The following is a 19,838-nucleotide window of genomic DNA, read 5'->3' on the forward strand; positions in this document are numbered from 1 at the left end:
TTTCCTTACATACTGCGGTGCTCCTATGTTGGGTGCATATATATTTATACTTGTTATATCTTCTTCTTGGATTGACCCTTTGAGCATTATGTAATGTCCTTTGTCTCTTTTCACGGCCTTCATTTCAAAGTCTATTTTATCTGATATGAGTATTGCTACTCCTACTTTGTTTTGGTCTCCATTTGTGTGAAATATCTTTTTCCAGCCCTTCACTTTCAGTCTGTATGTGTCCCTTGTTTTGAGGTGGGTCTCTTGTAGACAGCATATATAGGGGTCTTGTTTTTATATCCATTTAGCCAGTCTTTGTCTTTTGGTTGGGGCATTCAACCCATTTAGATTTAAGGTAATTATTGATAAGTATGATCCTGTTGTCATTTACTTTGTTGCTTTGGGTTTGAGTTTATAAACTTTTTCTGTGTTTCCTGTCTAGAGAAGATCCTTTAGCATTTGTTGAAGAGCTTGTTTGGCAGTGCTGAATCCTCTCAGCTTTTGGTTGTCTGTAAAACTTTTGATTTTTCCTTCATATTTGAATGAGATCCTTGCTGGGTACAGTAATCTGGGCTGTAGGTTATTTTCTTTCATCACTTTAAGTATGTTCTGCCATTCCCTTCTGGCCTGAAGAGTTTCTATTGAAAGATCAGCTGTTATCCTTATGGGAATCCCCTTGTGTGTTATTTGTTGTTTTTCCCTTGCTGCTTTTAATATTTGTTCTTTGTGTTTAATCTTTGTTAATTTGATTAATATGTGTCTTAGGGTGTTTCGCCTTGGGTTTATCCTGTTTGGGACTCTCTGGGTTTCTTGGACTTGGGTGGCTATTTCCTTCCCCATTTTAGGGAAGTTTTCAACTATTATCTCCTCAACTATTTTCTCATGGCCTTTCTTTTTGTCTTCTTCTTCTGGGACGCCTATAGTTCAAATGTTAGGGCATTTGATGTTGTCCCAGAGGTCTCTGAGGTTGTCCTCATTTTTAAAAATTCTTTTTTCCTCTCTGCTTCATTTATTTCTACCATTCTATCTTCCACCTCACTTATCCTATCTTCTGCCTCAGTTATTCTACTGTTGTTTCCCTCCAGAGTGTTTTTGATCTCAGTTATTGCATTATGCATTATTGATTGATCCTTTTTTATTTCTTCTAGGTCCATGTTAAACATTTCTTGCATCATCTGAATCCTTGTCTCCAGGCTATTTGTCTGTAACTCCATTTTGTTTTCACGATTTTGGATCATTTTTACTATCATTATTCTGAATTCTTTTTCAGGTAGACTCCCTATCTCCTCCTCTTTTGTTTGGTTTGGTGGGCATATATCATGTTCCTTTACCTGCTGCATATTTCTCTGCCTTTTCATCTTGTTTAGATTGCTGTGTTTGGGGTGGCCTTTCTGTATGCTGGAAGTTTATGGTTCCTCCCTGTGGGTGGGGTTGGATGAGTGGCTTGTCAAAGTTTCCTGATTAAGGAAGCTTGGGTCAGTGTTCTGGTGAGTGGAGCTGGATTTCTTCTCTCTGGAGTGCAATGAAGTGTCCAGTAGTGAGTTTTGAGGTGTGTATGGGTTTGGTGTGACTTGGGCAGCCTGTATATTAATGCTCAGGGCTATGTTCCTGTGTTGCTGGAGAATTTGCATGGTATGTCTTGCTCTGAAACTTGTTGGCTCTTGGGTGGAGCTTGGTTTCAGTGTAGGTATGGAGGCTTTTGGATGAGCTCTTGTTGATTAATATTCCCTGGAGTCAGGAGTTTTCTGGTGCTTTCAAGTTTTGGATTTAAGCCTTCAGCCTCTGGTTTTTCAGTCTTATTCTTACAGTAGCCTCAAGACTTCTCCATCCATGTCGCACTGATGGTAAAACATCTAGGTTAATGGAGAAAAGATTCTCCACAGTGAGGGACACCCAGAGAGGTTTGCAGAATTACATGGAGAAGAGAAGAGGGAGGAGGGAGATACAGGTGACCAGGAGGAGAAGAGGGGGAATCAAAAGGGAAAGAGCAGTCTAGCCAGTAATCAGTTCCCTATGTGCTCTCCACAGCCTGGAACACCCAGAGAGGTTCACAGAGTTACACAGAGAAGAGAAGAGGGAGGAAGGAGAAGTGGGGGAGTCAAAAGGAGAGAGACAGATCTTTAGCTAGTACTTTTAATAAAACAGTATGTACCAAAGTAGTGTTTCCCAAACTTTGGTAACTTAAGATAGGCAAGATAAATGATAAGCAGATAAACATAAAAGAAATTCTGCAAAAATTTTCCCACACATGTTTGATAAGACAAAAGTTCTTTATATATTTTAATTTAAATTAGAAGGAAAACCTAACACCTCAAAACTGATTTCATAGATGCTATTGCTAAGCATAGGGCAAAAAGTAAATCAATTGAAAGACCTGTATTAGGTAAAAAATAGTACAGGTGGGATGCAGATACGGTAATATGACTTCTGAAAATGGTACTTGGATGACGGAAGTTTGGGAAATAACAGACTAAAAGTAAGAGTGATTAACCTGTTATGAAATTATTTTTTTTCCCCTTAAAAGTGGCATTTTGAAAGCATCTTGCTGTAAAGTAGATATAAAATGTACTTACGTGCTGGGTTTTGTTTACTGCTTTTGAGAGATTGCCTTCCTGGAACCTTGGAACCACAGTCATTACCCTACAACATTCTGAAGAAGAAAGGCAAGCATCTTGTTGTCTTGGATCTAAAAGACTGCTTGCTAACCACTGCTATAGGAGTTTGGTATTGTGGAAATTTTTACTCTAGCAGTTGCTATTGGGCAAAGAATATATAAGCCAGCACTCAGATTTCCTGTGAGTTTCCTGATGCTGTGTAAAGGCATATGCTACTTTTTTTTTTTTTTTCTGTTAAAGGTGAGGGAGAATGGACCAGTGTACTAAAAATGTATATATAACCCCAATAAAACTACTGCTGTTAAATCTTTCCATGCAAGTGTCTTAACCTCTCCCTTTTCTCAGTTCCCACTAGCTTTTCCATGTTTTCTCCAGCCACTACCCTGCCTAGACTTTATGGGTATCCTAACCTGAACTTCTGTTAGGTCCATACCATTTCTGTCCTTTATCGAGCCCATCTTTGCATGAAATGTTCCCTTGGTATCTCTAATTTTCTTGAAGAGATCTCTAGTCTTTCCCATTCTGTTCTTTTCCTCTATTTCTTTGCACTGATCGCTGAGGAAGCCTTTATCTCTTCTTGCTATTCTTTGGAACTCTGCATTCAGATGCTTATATCTTTCCTTTTCTCCTTTGCTTTTCACTTCTCTTCTTTTCACAGCTATTTGTAAGGCCTCCTCAGACAGTCATTTTGCTTTTTTGCATTTCTTTTCCATAGGGATGGTCTTGACCCCTGTCTCCTGTACAATGTCACGAACCTCCATCCATAGTTCATCAGGCACTCTATCTATTTCTCACTTCCACTGTATAATCATAAGGGATTTGATTTAGGTCATACCTGAATGGTCTAGTGGTTTTCCCTACTTCAATTTAAGTCTGAACTTAGCAATAAGGAGTTCATGATCTAAGCCATAGTCAGCTCCTGGTCTTGTTTTTGTTGACTGTATAGAGCTTCTCCATCTTTGGCTGCAAAGAATATAATCAGTCTGATTTCGGTGTTGACCATCTGGTGATGTCCATGTGTAGAGTCTTCTCTTGTGTTTTTGGAAGAGGGTATTTGCTATGACCAGTGCATTTTCTTGGCAAAACTCTATTAGCCTTTGCCCTGCTTCATTCCGTATTCCAAGGCCAAATTTGTCTGTTACTCCAGGTGTTTCTTGACTTCCTACTTTTGCATTCCAGTCCCCTATAATGAAAAGGACATCTTTTTTGGGTGTTAGTTCTAGAAGGTCTTGTAGGTCTTCATAGAACCATTCAATTTCAACTTCTTCAGTGTTACTGGTTGGGGCATAGACTTGGATTACTGTGATATTGAATGGTTTGCCTTGGAAATGAACAAAGATCATTCTGTCGTTTTTGAGACTGCATCCAAATACTGCATTTCGGACTCTTTCGTTGACCATGATGGCTACTCCATTTCTTCTAAGGGATTCTTGCCCGTAGTAGTAGATATAATGTTCATCTGAGTTAAATTCACCCATTCCAGCAATTCATGAAAACATGGGCTTGATAAAGGACAAAAATGGTATGGACCTAACAGAAGCAGAAGATATTAAGAAGAGGTGGCAGAATATATAGAAGAACTGTACAAAAAAGATCTTCACAACCCAGATAATCACGATGGTGTGATCACTCACCTAGAGCCAGACATCCTGGAATGTGAAGTCAAGTGGGCCTTAGAAAGCATCACTATGAACAAAGCTAGTGGAGATGATGGCATTCCAGTTGAGCTATTTCAAATCCTGAAAGATGATGCTGTGAAAGTGCTGCACTCAATATGCCAGCAAATTTGGAAAACTCAGCAGTGGCCACAGGACTGGAAAAGGTCAGTTTTCATTCTAATCCCAAAGAAAGGCCATACCAAAGAATGCTCAAACTACCGTACAATTGCACTCATCTCACACACTAGTAAAGTAATGCTCAAAATTCTCCAAGCCAGACTTCAGCAATACGTGAACCATGAACTTCCAGATGTTCAAGCTGGTTTTAGAAAAGGCAGAGGAACCAGAGATCAAATTGCCAACAACCGCTGGATCATTGAAAAAGCAAGGGAGTTCCAGAAAAACATCTATTTCTGTTTTATTGACTACGCCAAAGCCTATGACTGTGTGGATCACAATAAACTGTGGAAAATTCTGAAAGAGATGGGATTATCAGACCACCTGACCTGCCTCTTGAGAAACCTATATGCAGGTCAGGAAGCAACAGTTAAAATTGGACATGGAACAACAGACTGGTTCCAAATAGGAAAAGGAGTACATCAAGGCTGTATATTGTCACCCTGCTTATTTAACTTCTATGCAGAGTACCTCATGAGAAACGCTGGGCTGGAAGAAGCACAATCTGGAATCAAGATTGCTGGGAGAAATATCAATAAGCTCAGATATGCAGATGACATCACCCTTATGGCAGAAAGTGAAGAAGAACTAAAAAGCCTCTTGATGAAAGTGAAAGAGGAGAGTGAAAAAGTTGGCTTAAAGCTCAACATTCAGAAAACTAAGATCATGGCCTCTGGTCCCATCACTTCATGGCAAATAGATGGGGAAACAGTGGAAACAGTGTCAGACTTTATGTTTGGGGACTCCCAAATCACTGCAGATGGTGACTGCAGCCATGAAATTAAAAGACTCTTACTCCTTGGAAGGAAAGTTATGACCAACCTAGATAACGTATGAAAAGCAGAGGCATTACTTTGCCAACAAAGGTTGTCTAGTCAAGGCTCTGGTTTTTCCAGTGGTCATGTATGGATGTGAGAGTTGCACTGTCAAGAAAGCTGAGCGCCGAAGAATTGATGCTTTTGAACTGTGGTGTTGGAGAAGACTCTTGAGAGTCCCTTGGACTGCAAGGATATCCAACCAGTCCAATTTGAAGGAGATCAACCCTGGGATTTCTTTGGAAGGACTGATGCTAAAGCTGAAACTCCAATACTTTGGCCACCTCATGCAAAGAGTTGACTCATTGGAAAGGACTCTGATGCTGGGAGGGATTGGGGGCAGGAGGAGAAGGGGATGACAGAGGATGAGATGGCTGGATGGCATCACTGACTTGGTGGACATGAGTCAGTGAACTCCAGGAGTTGGTGATGGACAGGGAGGCCTGGTGTGCTGCAATTCATGGGGTTTCAAAAAGTCAGACACGACTGAGCGACTAAACTGACTGAACTGAACCCGAGCTTGGCCTTAATGTCAACAGATTCCTTTTTCTACTGCCACAGTCCAGATTAAGATTGGAGTGTGTGTATGTTTAAGGAACTGTATTAAGAATTCAAGGTAAAAATAAAAAAGGTGGGGTGTATGTATTGAGTAAATAACGGAAAGATTGCTAATCCAAAGAGTTGGACATGACTGAACTGAACTGAAGGTGACTAAAGTCTCTACAAATTAGTCAAGCCTTGTATTGTTCACTAACTGTCATCCCAATTTCTTTTGTTAGTTCGCTGGTTTGAATGCTAGGTTAAATGACTCTGAAAGGAGGAGGTTTAATTTTTTCTCCTCAGAGAAATCTTATCAGTGGGTCTATTGAAGCTTCTCTGAAAGCCTTTCAAGAAGTTAGAAAGGGAATGTCACTGCTGTTGTGCTTTTGCTTACAAGCCTAAAACTGTATATTAGGAATATCTGAAAGGCAAGTTTGTGTGACTGTAGTTTTCCAGTTAGTAAAGCAGTTGGCAATATAGCTTTTGTTATGTTTGCTCTTTCCATCTGAATTTAATTCTGGATTGATGCTTCTCCATGGTAGGAACTATCTATTCCTAATGTCTAACATAGCCCCTGGCATAAATAATAAATGTTCGTTAAATGAATGGAACTTAACTAGGTTGGTATTCTTTTAGGAAGTGTGAATCATACATTTCTGTCTTAAGTCATATAAAGAGAAAAGAGTAGCTTTGAAGGTTATGTGAAAGTTGGCATTGTATAGTAAAGCTTATTCCTAATATTTCTGTTGAGATCCTAGAAAGATGAAACATAAAGAATGCAGTTTCTTTTAAACAGTACTAAGAATATGGATGTTTGGAAACTGTAAGTCACAATCTTGCCCTCATGTTAAGTCCTAGAGTGGTCATTGTGTTTCAGTATACTTCTGGAAAGATGAAATTTTCTGTTTAAATCATAAATTATAAGGGTATAAAGTAAGCCATTTTCCTAATTTCTTACACTTAGGCTAAATGTTACAATTGTGGTTTAATAAATGTAACAACTTAAAAAAGAGATTTGTAGTATAGACATTATCCCTTGATCCCAGCTTTCTTTTGCTACTGCCTTCAGAAGGAAAAAGGAGCTGGTTCAATAGGAAGAAAAAAAATGATTTGGATATGTCACGTTGGAACTTTTGTTTGAAGATTCCATTATGGTAAAGACTAATTTAATTCCTGCTGTTTTTTTTTTCCTTTCAAATAAATGGAGAAGAAAAATATTAAAGGATAATGACATATTAATACCTAGCTTTTCCTCTCATTCCCTCATGAATAGAGGTAAAGGGGGAAGTAAATTTAATGCATTAGCTTTATTATTTAGGTTAAGTTTTGTTATCAGTTATCATCATGATTGGGCACTCAGATTTCGACTTGACACAGTGACAAAAATTAGGGGCCCCTGGTTTCCAAACTTGGTACCAACTGATTTTCTTTGTCATTGTTTGATATATTACTAAGTCAGTTTTTCATTTTTGGAGTGAGATAATATTGAACTAACTAAGCTGATTAGGTAAGGATTAATTTAGTCTCTGAGTATTATCTTGAAAAAAGCCTATGACATTGTTACCAAATTTTTCAATTTTACTGCTGCTAGTGAAGGAGACGTATTTAGTGGCATTATGCTCTATGGCCTGGCAGGAAAGAGTTATCACTTAGATATAGACTGCTAACAGACTGGTTCCAAATAGGAAAAGGAGTACGTCAAGGCTGTATATTGTCACCCTGCTTATTTAACTTATGTGCAGAGTACATCATGAGAAACACTGGGCTGGAAGAAGCACAAGCTGGAATCAAGATTGCCAGGAGAAATATCAATAACCTCAGATATGCAGATGACACCACCCTTATGGCAGAAAGTGAAGAGGAACTAAAAAGCCTCTTGATGAAAGTGAAAGAGGAGAGTGAAGAAGTTGGCTTAAAACTCAACATTCAGAAAACGAAGATCATGGCCTCTGGTCCCATCACTTCATGGCAAATAGATGGGGAAACAGTGGAAACAGTGTCAGACTTTATGTTTGGGGACTCCCAAATCACTGCAGATGGTGACTGCAGCCATGAAATTAAAAGACGCTTACTCCTTGGAAAGAAAGTGATGACCAACCTAGATAGCATATTCAAAAGCAGTGACATTACTTTGCCAGCAAAGGTCCGTCTAGTCTAAGGCTATGGTTTTTCCAGTGGTCATGTATGGATGTGAGAGTTGGACTGTGAAGAAGGCTGAGCACCGAAGAATTGATGCTTTTGAACTGTGGTGTTGGAGAAGACTCTTGAGAGTCCCTTGGACCGCAAGGAGATCCAACCAGGCCGTTCTGAAGGAGATCAACCCTGGGATTTCTTTGGAAGGAATGATACTAAAGCTGAAACTCCAGTACTTTGACCACCTCATGCGAAAAGTTGACTCATTGGAAAAGACTCTGCTGCTGGGAAGGATTGGGGGCAGGAGGAGAAGGGGATGACAGAGGATAAGATGGCTGGATGGCATCACTGACTCGATGGATGTGAGTCTGAGTGAACTCAGGGAGTTGGTGATGGACAGGGAGGCCTGGTGTGCTGTGATTCATGGGGTCGCAAAGAGTCGGACATGACTGAGTGACTGAACTGAACTGAACATGTTGTAATTCAGTTTCTTTCAAAGTATGGTCCTTAGATAAGTATAGTAATTACTTGGGGAATTTGCTTAAAATGGAAAATGCTCAAGCTCCACCCCATAGTCGATGGATCAGAATTTTTTGAGGGATGGACCCAGAAATCTGCATTTCTAATAAAAATTCCAGTGGTTTTGATACAGGCTGAAATTTGAGAACCACTGTATATGTGTGTATTTTATCAAAATTTGACTGTTTACCTGATTTCTTTCAGACCTGCAAAAACCTATGGTCTTTTATTTATTTTTGTAAAGCATGATTAGAATATAATAAAACAGGTCATTATGATTTAGTCAGTTCAGTTGCTCAGTCGTGTCCGACTCTTTTCGACCCCATGGACTGCAGCACACCAGGCCTCCCTGTCCATCACCAACTCCCAGAGTTTACTCAGACTCATGTCCATTGAGTTGATGATGCCATCCATCCATCTCATCCTCTGTCGTCCCCTTCTCCTCCCACCTTCAGTCTTTCCCAGCATCAGGGTTTTTTCCAGTGAGTCAGTTCTTCGCATCAGCTGGTGAAAGTATTGGAGTTTCAGCTTCGGCATCAATCCTTCCAATAGACTATTCAGGACTGATTACCTTTAGGAGGGACTGGTTGGCTCTCGTTGCAGTCCAAGGGACTCTCAAGAGTCTTCTCCAATACCACAGTTCAAAAGCATCAATTCTTTAGTGCACAGCTTTCTTTATAGTCCATTCTCACATCCATACATTACTCTCACATCCATACATTATGATTTGCTTTCTGGCAAAAAGATTGAGAACAGTATTGATTAGTATTCCTTTAGCTTTAAGACTTATTTTAAATAAGACATTTATCTGATTATAAAAATAATATGTTCCCATTGTGGAATATTGCGGAGACTTAGGAAATTGTAAAATAACTGTCATCCATAATACTGTTTCTTGGAAATGAGCATTCTGATTTTGTCATGTTTCCTTCCAGTATCTGTTTTGCCATTTATCCCTCCCTTCTTCCTTCTCTGTGTCTTTATGGAAAACAACATATACAGTTTTGATCCTGCTTTTCAAATACCTGACATATAAACATTTTACCATATCATTAAACTGTTCTTAACAAACATAACTTTTAGTTGCATTATATTCCATCATGGGGTATACCAGTAATTTGTTTAACCATCCCCCTGTTGTTGAATGTTTAGGTTTTCAGCTCTTTCTATGAGAAAAATGTCTTTCTGTTTAAAATTTTTTTTCTAAACCTGATTATCTTCTTTAGGATAAGGAGATATATATATATATATATATATAGTGGTCAAAGGGCATATTTTTTTTAAACTCTTGTTGAACATCACCAAATTGTTTTTACATGCTGTTTATTCCAATATTTATTTCCATGTATACTTATAGAAATGCCAGAAGGAAGCAAGTGGTTTTTTTTAACAGCTAATTTGTGAGGGAAAATATAATATGTCATTGCTTTAATTAGTAAGTCTTTGATTATTAGTGAGTTGCACATTTTTGCACTGTTTATCAGCCTTGGATTTAATTTCTTACCTAACTCAAATTGTTAATTTTGTTTCAGGTCTTCTCTGCTGGTGGAAATGTCTATGATTTTATCTGCCTCAGTCATTCGTGTCAGAGATGGACTGCCACTTTCTGCTTCTACTGACTATGAACAAGGCACAGGCATGCAGGAGTGCAGAAAGTATTTTAAAATGCTCTCAAGAAAACTGGCTCAGCTTCCTGATAGATGTACACTGAAAACTGGACGTTATAATATTAAGTAAGACTTCAGCTTGCTCCCTTAGAATCATTTGCTTAGTGGTTGTCATTTTAATGAAATTTTAGTTGTTGAAATAGAAATTAGTGTTGATTAGCTTAGGAAAATTTTCAAGTCAAAAATTATGTGATTCTGAACTTATACTAAATAATATTTATTATGTCATTACCCTTTTTGTAGTTTCTATGTGTTTATGTCTGGCTTTAGAAAATTTTATATTTTTACAGATTGCAGATATTCTGTCTTGTAAACTGATCATTAGGTATTTATTGGTGTTCTTACATGTCCAGGAAAACTTTCATGGGAAATATAAAAAATCATACCTGATAGCTGCCCTCAAAGAACTTACAAGATTTATATCCTAGTGAGAGGAGATAGTGCTCATCATTATTATTTATTGACACAGTGCCCAATAAATAATGAGCAGTGGGATAGTGACTTTTGGTGGTCAGGGGCCTCTCTGAGAGGGTGACATTTGAACAGAGATCTAGAAGACATGAAAGACAGCAGGCTTATGAATGCTGTGGCTGAAGATCAAAGTGTGGTAGGTGCATTAACCTGGCCTGAAGTAGTGAATGGTGATGTAGGGATAGTTATGGGAAATGTGAGATAATTAGTGTGGGGCCATATCCTACATCTCCCTGAAAGTTCAGGTCGAGGGATGTCCCTTTGATGATGTAATAAGTTTAGGAAACTGTTATTGCAGGTTTGAGGAAAATAGCTTTATAAAAAACAATGCTGAGACAGTAAAATATAGGGTGAAATGGAAAGTCTGAGTAGAGGAGAGAAGTCAACTTGTAATTAGGGCCTGAACTCGTAACATAAAAGTGCAAATGATAAACAAAATGCCAACAAGAAAGATACTTCAGAAGAAGAAATGGTTAAGCCTGATAAGATAGAATATCAGAGATGAAGAGAAGAAAGGGACGAAGTGGACTTGGAATTGGAATAGGACAGAATGAGATCTTTGAAAAGGGTTGCTTATGTGGTGAGGAAGAAGAGGGAGACAGTGAAGCTCCATTTTCATCATTTTACTTGAGGTTATAACAAGGCGTTCAGTTGAAGTGGTAGAGAGATTTTTGAGTTATTTACATAGACACTGAAACTGTGAGGGTAGACATGCCCAATGAGTTTCAGAGAAGCCCAGAAGAGAACCTTAAAGAAGGTCTATATTTATTTGGATTACCTGGGATAATGAGCATTGTCTTTACTTGGTCTTTCTGAGTTTTAGCTAGAAAATGTGATGGTGGTCATGGTGGTTAAAATATATCTAAAATGATATCTTAGTCTAATTCTGTATTTTGAAGAAAAAGCCTGAAACCTTAAAATATTTCATAGGTTCTTTTAGTGCCCTGGGTTTATCATCCCGAGTTCCAGTTGTTGTGTAGTGCCAAGACAGATTGGTTTGAATATGTATTAATTCTGGCAGATATCCTGGACTCTAAAAAACCAAACGCTTGTTTGCAAATGTTTTTTGTTCCTCTACCTTATTGGCTTAAAAGGAGAGTAGAATGTGGTGAAATTTTAGCATTCTTCCAGTGCTCAATGCTGTTTAATTGTTGTGAATTCTAGATTTTGTATTATTTATTTGTACCCATGTTATTCCACAAAGGATGTGAGGCAATTAAAAAAATTCAAGAGTACAGGTAAGAGAATCATATGACAGAAAAAATAAAGATAGAGTAATAAACTGAAGTAATGTATCCTTCTAGAGATGCAAACTGCATAGTCCATTAATTTTTTTAGAAAAAGGCTACAAACATTGTTCTGAACTTCCTTGGGGCCAAAACAAAGGGGGATAATGGGTCATTTATGGGATTCACAGGTTCCATTGGATAAAAACATTGCTCCTCATGTTACTGAAACCTGATGTACATAAAGAGAGACAGAATTTGGATAGTATTCTTCCAGCAGCCATACCATGAGCTTTTTATGATTTTTCTTATAATATTCCTTAGTATAAGCAAATAGCTTGATGCAAAAAGCAATTTATTAGTGAGTTTAGGAGTCAAGTGAATCAGCAGAGGTCTAATCAGCCTGATCTAAGAATATAATTTAGAAATGTCTAAAAGAATAAATAGATTACATGACCCCCAGAACCACATATAGAAAAACCTCTTTGTGTATTTTTATAGCCAAGTTTTAAGAAAGGTTTGAATAACAGAGAATTTTTAGTTCTAGTTCCTAACAACCTGGATTTCATATATTTTCTTTCACTGATTAGAAGTCTTGTTAGTTGGTTTCTAGTTCATTGAGGTTTTTATGCAGTATGATAAATTTAGCCTGAAATACATAAAATTGGAAATTGATGTGTTACTTGACATATTAAAATTCTCACATGACACCTCTTTTTCTAACCACCATGAGTTTGCCAGATAAAACCCAAAGATCTATAGTAGTGGTTGCAGCACAGCATGAAACTGGCAACACTCTGTACTTTCTTAGCCATATTTCTAAGTACTTCTCTTTCTTTCAAAGCTCCGCCTATAGCCTGTGTCTTTTGAGTCACCTGCCTCATTACTACTGTTTGATTTCTATAGTAACCTCACTCCCTTCACAGATTGCCTGTAAAACTTGTTGACTGCCCTTTTCACCATTTTGTTTTCTTATTAATATTTTTTAGAATTTCTATATCCACTCTCTAAAATTAGGTTGTAACTCATTGAGATAATTGACCTGCCCTGGCTTGTATTATTTTCGATTCCTCACCTCTAAGCATTGTGGTTTTTAGATTTGTAAAGAAATTGAAGTGCTCTTTTCAGAATACCCCTGAGAAGCCAAACTAAGTGTCAAATTATGTGCTAAATCAGATGGTACCTCACCTTAGATTCTAGTTGAATAGGTAGAGGAAGTTCAAAGTTTTAAGAAAAAAATAGGTGAGTAACGTTTAAAATTGAGAAAATTCTTTTAATTTTTTCCCCCTATGTATTGGATAAAAGATAAATTTCAACAGATTGTAGTATCTGAGTAATGCAGTTCAGCTAATGGTGCACATTCTGTGGAGTCTGGCTTGTGGTGGCACTGTGCCATGCACATATCATGGTAGCTGCTACATGAGGGGTGGTTGTGCGGTGTGGTAGCAGAGTGCAATGGAGTTAAGTCTTCATTTTCTTTTAATTCTTCAACTTGACTAATTGATTGGGGTGGGGGTGGGTGAGGGGGATGTATAATCCAGTTTTGTGATTTCTTTTCATATGTGATAGTATAATTCTCTGTATAAAATTTTAAGGAATTCATCTGTTTTATTAATTGAAGGATACCTTCCTTAAATTATAGTGTTTAATAGATAAACTTATATTACTACTTAGGGAACAGTGACTCACACAATAATTATTAACCATATGGAAATTAAGTTGTATTTTATGAAATCTTGAAACTTTGAAATTGGTTTTAGGTGTATAAAAAGGATAGTTGTACATTTTGAAATCTCTTTAAACATTGAGACACTGATCTCATGAAAAGACAAACCCTTTGGAAGGTCAGTCATACTCTGAGGTGAGTTTAGTGCAAGAAGTAAAAAGAGGGAGTTACCTCCCTTTACCCTCAACCTCTTTTCTGATAAAGTGCCTTCCTAATTCTTTTCATTTTATGAAATTAACTAGGGAAGAGTATTAAGTGAAACTATCCCCCCTCCCTTTTTTGGTTGAAAAACAATGAGGAATAGAGTATATATGAAGTCTAAAATTGATGAGAAAACATTGGAGACGAGGTGTTTGGTTGGTGCGGGGGATGCAGCAGGGGAATGCAACTCACCAGTAGTTACCAGGCCACTTGGGGGAAGAAGATAACCTGTGTTTTGTCTCATTACTAGCATCGTATTACTTTTCTACTGTTTATTATGGTAAGAGCCACAGCTTTTCAGCTCCAGTTATGTTAAATAGGCTCTTATGAACTGATCTAGAAATCTAGTTGCTCTTACAACGCAGTTTCTGTAGGTGTAGTAAACCTCTGAAATACAGCTAACAGGCAAATAAGAGGCTGTCAATGGTCGGTTATCTAAAAGAAGTTAGGATCTTTATTCAGGAATGTGAAGGTGTAAAGGAATTAGGGTTAAAATCAGGAGATAGATTAACTCTGCAGAAGAAGAAAATGAAGGCTGTCAAAGGCAAAGTTTGTATCCAAGGTTCTGATGGTGTAATCATCTTCAGTCACTTAAAATCATCTGATTCTCCGTTTGTTTTTGTTTAGTTGCTAAGTTGTGTCCAACTCTTCTGTGACCCCATAGACTTACAAGATGACCCCCTGGGTCAGCAAGATCCAAGAAGGGAATGGCAACCCACTCCAGTGAGAATTCCATGGATAGAGGAGCTTAGCAATTTACAGTCCATAGGATCGCAAAGAGTCAGACATGACTGAGTGTCTAATGCTTTCACTTACTTTCTCCAGGGGATCTTCCTGACCCACAGATTGAACTATATCTCCTGCATTGTCAGGTGGATTCTTTACCACTGAGCCACCAGGAAAGCCCAATTCTTCTTTAGCTTACTGTTATAAGTTACTATCACCAGACATATTACATATTAATACATATTTTCTTATATAATGAGGTTTAAGTTAGTAATGAAAATGGGTCTTTTATTTATGCGATAATGTATTTATGATTTAGCTCTTCACCATTGGAGGGTAATTAAAGGTTGGCTATGTAAGAGAGGAATAAGTGAGAAAATATGAAATTCCTGATGGAATGTGGAGCATGGCAGATGCTCATTGTTACTTAGTTCTCTTTCTGGTTCTTGTCATCATACTGTCACTGTACTGTCCCTCTGGTGGTAAAGTCTTGTTTTCACTTTGTTTCTTATCATATATATTTGGTGATAACAAATTCATAAGGTATACTCAATTTCACAACATCAAGCCGTTTTTTATGATTAAAACTTTAAAATCATCATTTTAGGAAATGGAATGCAGTATGGAAGGTTTTTTTTCTTAGGAGTTTTTTAAATGTGGATTAGAGATTTCATGTCCAACTGGAGAACTTTTCTTCACCCAGGAAAGCTGTTTACTTGGTAAACATGGCTACAAAGGATGAGCAGATTTTCTATGTGCAATGGTACAATTGCAGAATGAAAACTATCAGTTCAGTTCAGTTCGGTTGCTCAGTCCTATATGACGCTTTGCGACTCAATGGACCGTAGCACGCCAGGCTTCCCTGTCCATCACCAGCTCCTGGACCTTGCTCAAACTCACATCCATCAAGTTGGTGATGCCATCCAACCATCTCATCCTCTGTCTTCCCCTTCTCCTCCTACCTTCAATCTTTCCCAGTGTCAGGGTCTTCTCCAATGAGTCAGTTCTTTGTATCAGATAGCCAAATTATTGGAGTTTCAGCCTCAGCATCAGTCCTTCCAATGAATATTCAGGACTGATTTCCTTTAGGATAGACTGGTTGGATCTCCTTGAAGTCCAAGGGACTCTTGAGAGTCTTCTTCAACACCATAGTTTAAAAGCGTCAATTCTTTGGCACTCAGCTTTCTTTATGGTCCAACTCTCACATCCATACGTGACTACTCAAAAAGCCATAGCTTTGACTAGATAAACCTTTGTTGGCAAAGTAATGTCTCTGCTTTTTAATATGCTGTCTAGGTTGGTCATAGCTTTTCTTCCAAGGAGCAAATGTCTTAATTTCATGGCTGCAGTCACCATCTGCAGTGATTTTGGAACCCAAGAAAATAAAGTCTGTCACTGTTTTCACTGTTTCCCCATCTATTGACCATGAAGTAATTGGACCAGATGCCATGATCTTAGTTTTTTAAATGTTGAGTTTTAAGCCAACTTTTTCACTCTTCTCTTTCACTTTCATCAAGAGACTCTTTAATTCTTCTTTGGTTTCTGCCATTAGGGTCCTGTCATCTGCGTATTGAGGTTATTGATATTTCTCTCGACAATCTTGATTCCAGCTTGTGCTTCATCCAGCCAGGTATTTCGCATGATGTACTCTGCATGTAAGTTAAATAAGCAGGGTGACAGTATACAGCCTTGATGTACTCCTTTCCCGATTTGGAACCAGTCTGTTATTCCATGTCCAGTTCTAACTGTTGCTTCCTGATCTGCATACAGATTTCTCAAGAGACAGGTCAGATGGTCTGGTATTTCCATCTATTTAAGAATTTTCCACAGTTTGTTGTGATCCACACAGTCAAAGGCTTTAAGCAGAAGTAGATGTTTTTCTGGAATTCTGTTGCTTTTTCTATGATCCAACAGATGTTGGCAATTTGATCTCTGGTTCCTTTGCCTTTTCTAAATCCATGTTGAACATCTGGAAGTTCATGGTTCACGTACTGTTGAAGCCTGGCTTGGAGAATTTTGACCATTACTTTGCTACCATGTGAGATGAGTGCAATTGTGCAGTAGTTTGAACATTCTTTGGCATTGCCTTTCTTTAGGGTTGGAATGAAAACTGACCTTCTCCAGTCCTGTGGCTGAAAACTATATGTAATACAAATATTATTACTGTTTCAGTTTATAACTATTTTTATACTTTTTCATTTAGCATGCTAAAAAGTTCAGTTTTGTTTCTTTAATCTTGTTTTGCATATCATTTTAAGTACATTCCCAGTACCTAACTACAGGTTCCTATTGGGCAGGCATTTGGTCTTTGATATTAAAGCCTGTAGAGTAGAATGCTGGATATGCACTGGGTGCTTTATTATTTGCTGTGAGAAAGATCATAGTCTTCACTTATCATTTTAGTTTGGTGCAACAAGCCAACAAGTCCTAATAATGTTGATGTTTAATTGGTGATGTCTAAAAAAATTTTTTTGGCATTTCGTAAATAAAATTAGGTACTAGGAAAAGTTTTAATGTCTAAAACCACTTATTCATTTTGTTGGACTTCAGGTATCACTTGAGGTGCGGCCTGCTTGGATACGTGTTAAAATTAGCTTTTAAACAAAGTGAGTGAAAGTGGTAAAGCCTCCTTATCTGTAGTTTGAACTTCAGCCAGCGTTACCTGTCCCAGACACTCTTGACCTTGGAATTCCTTAAAGAATTTTCTAGTATATGTGCCATGGAGAGGAACCAAAGATGTAATGAGGTTAGATAAATTCCTGGGTCAGAAGAAAAGGCAGTAGCTATAGAGATCAAATCCCATGGATCCCAAAGTCCAAAAGTGGAAGGAAATAAAAAAGAAAAAGGAAATTAGAGTGAAGTAGGAAGAAAACAGTGACAATTTAAGAATTGTGCTCAAGGTGGAGAAAAGAGGACTTTTTGTTGATGTGAGGATTACTCATGACTGTGATAAGAGGAAAGCCGACAGACTTGTTAGATCTTTATAACCATCTGGAGGTACTCAGTGCACAGGTGAGTAGTTCTACATGATCTCTGAGAACAGCTCTGTCTTTTAAATAGGGGGATGTTGAAGACTTAGTGACTTGAACTCAAACCTTCTGGGAACAATGACCTGGAAGAGTATGTGAAGTTCTACTCCCTTCTGTCATTAGTCAGGTGTTTATTGAGCTTCTTGGTGTAGATGCCACTGAGCTGTGCAATTATCTGTGCATAGTATCTAAATCAATTAGGTATAGATGAATAAATGAATGATGCCATCTATGCACTTATTTATTTACAAATTTATTGAGCACTTATTGTGTACGGGACATAATATTCTAGATATTAAGAATACAGTGGTGAACTGTAAAGAATCGTCTCTGCTCTCATGGAGCATAAATATTAGTGAGAGAGACATAACAACAAACATACAAATATGTAAGTATAAACTGGGTTAATTACGTGAAGACAGATAGCATGTACTTTATTTACGTAAAGTAAGAATGAAATTAGATAAAATATGTAAAATACTTAGCAAAGGGCCTGGTTCATACCAAGTGATCAGTAAACGGTACCTGCTATTACTGTTACTATTATTAAATCGTGCCATTACTGTTACTACTGCTTCTCTTCTTCCTCCTCATCAAGGCAGAAGAACAACAGCCAGATTGTCTGTAACAAGTGAGCCAAATGAACTTGATGGACAGGCTAAAGCCTGCACAAACTTGCTTGCCTCTAGTGACTTTAGACTATTTCATTGCAAGTTGTCTTCAGCGCGATGGTAGGAGTCTTTCAGTTTGTCCCAGTGATATGAAAAAGTAGAACCTTTGATAACAGAGTAGAACCTTTGATAACAGAGTTGTATGTAATTTTGGAAAACCAGCTTTGCATTTCAAAAAAAGACAGCATTGTAAGGGTAAATTCACTATGAAAAGTCATCATACTATAGAATATAGCATTTTTGGAGAATATCGAGCATTTATAATAAAATAAAGACTTTATAATAAATTGAGTGCAAGCAAGAGAAACCATTTGGGATAAACACATGTAGGTGTCTATGGTTCACTGTTATTAACATGGAAGTACAGTAAAACCCTGTTATAGCACAAAAACTGGAGTGTAAAAGCTTCCATCATATTATTGAAGGATAGTGAAATAATGCCTTGTAGCTACTTGAAAGTTCCAAGTGTTTAGAAGCCAATCACCAATTTTGTTCTATCACAGTTCAAGTTATTGTGAGATATATTTGAATGCTAATGACATGTTGAAGAATTTTGATAGTGACAGTGAAGATTTTTTTGGACAGGGAAAAGTATTTGGGAAAATCATACTTTGATTTTTCAATTTAGTTGACAATTTTGTAGAAAAGTACAGTACATTATGGCTAAACTTTTTTGACTGTGACCCACAAGAAGAGATACATTTTACTTTGTGACCGTTACTTAGCATACAAATAGAATAAACCAAAGTTTTATGAAACAATTTGCATTCTGGCATTTTCTGTAATATTCTATTTCAGTTTTTAAGAAAATGCTGTGTGTAATTCATTAATTTTATGATCTACTGGGGAGGGGTCACAACTTTCAGCTTGAAAAACATTGCATCAAATGACTGTATGTTAAGTGGAACTTCAGAAAGGAATTTCAGGTTATTCCAGAAGAACAAGATCAACACAGTTTTTCTAGTAGTGTATCCTGCACTGTTAATAATAGATGATGAATAGGTACCAACCCCACATCATTTGGCTGCCTTGGGTGGTGTTTTAAAAAAGACAGATGTATATTTGTTTTCATATGCATAACTCTGACTGGAAGGATGCATATGAAATTAATAGTAACATGAGTTGCTTGAGGGACAGAGAATTGAGTATCTGAGAGCAGCGGTGGGGATAAGATACTTCAAGTATATATTTCCTTTCATTTTTCATTCTTTTAAAATTTGAGTCATGTGACTATTTTAAAAGTTAAATTTAAAATGATATTAATAAATTCTGCTTCTATAATAGTAGAGAAAAAGGGAGAGAGAGAGACTCTGATGTAGATCAGGGTTCGGTAGTAAAAACTGCTGTGACAGATTAGCAGTGTCTGGCATGGGAGTGGCAAGGTTATAGCCTGTACGCTCTGTTTGCTTCCCTTGAGCTAGACCAGAACGGTGTTGACAGTACTATGCAAGAACATTTAATGACTCATTGAAAACTATCAATTTCTGTCCCATCCTATGCATGTTATAGGGCAATGTATACTTTGTTTTAGAAATTTTTTTTCCAATAGAAGATGGTTAAACATTTTTGTTTTTAAATTTTAACTTATTTAGAAATGATTTCAAACTTTCAGAAAAGTTGTACAAGTATGAAAATTACAAATATTACTTGAACCCAGAGTCACATTTTGTTAACAT

At 37.4% G+C, this 19,838-nt stretch overlaps 1 protein-coding gene across 2 annotated transcripts in view; it reads left to right on the forward strand.

Moving 5' to 3' along the window:
• SEC22A (SEC22 homolog A, vesicle trafficking protein) overlaps window positions 1-19,838 on the forward strand; it is an 84,443-nt gene that overhangs the window by 8,042 nt on the left and 56,563 nt on the right. For both annotated transcript variants that reach the window (XM_068979137.1, XM_068979147.1), the window contains exon 2: window positions 9,978-10,178. In XM_068979137.1, the coding sequence (XP_068835238.1) occupies window positions 9,997-10,178 (182 nt within the window). In that variant the 5' untranslated portion in view covers window positions 9,978-9,996. The remainder of the gene's footprint in view (window positions 1-9,977; window positions 10,179-19,838) is intronic.

Source organism: Capricornis sumatraensis, chromosome 1, assembly GCF_032405125.1.
Source record: "Capricornis sumatraensis isolate serow.1 chromosome 1, serow.2, whole genome shotgun sequence".
Classification (NCBI taxonomy): domain Eukaryota; kingdom Metazoa; phylum Chordata; class Mammalia; order Artiodactyla; family Bovidae; genus Capricornis; species Capricornis sumatraensis.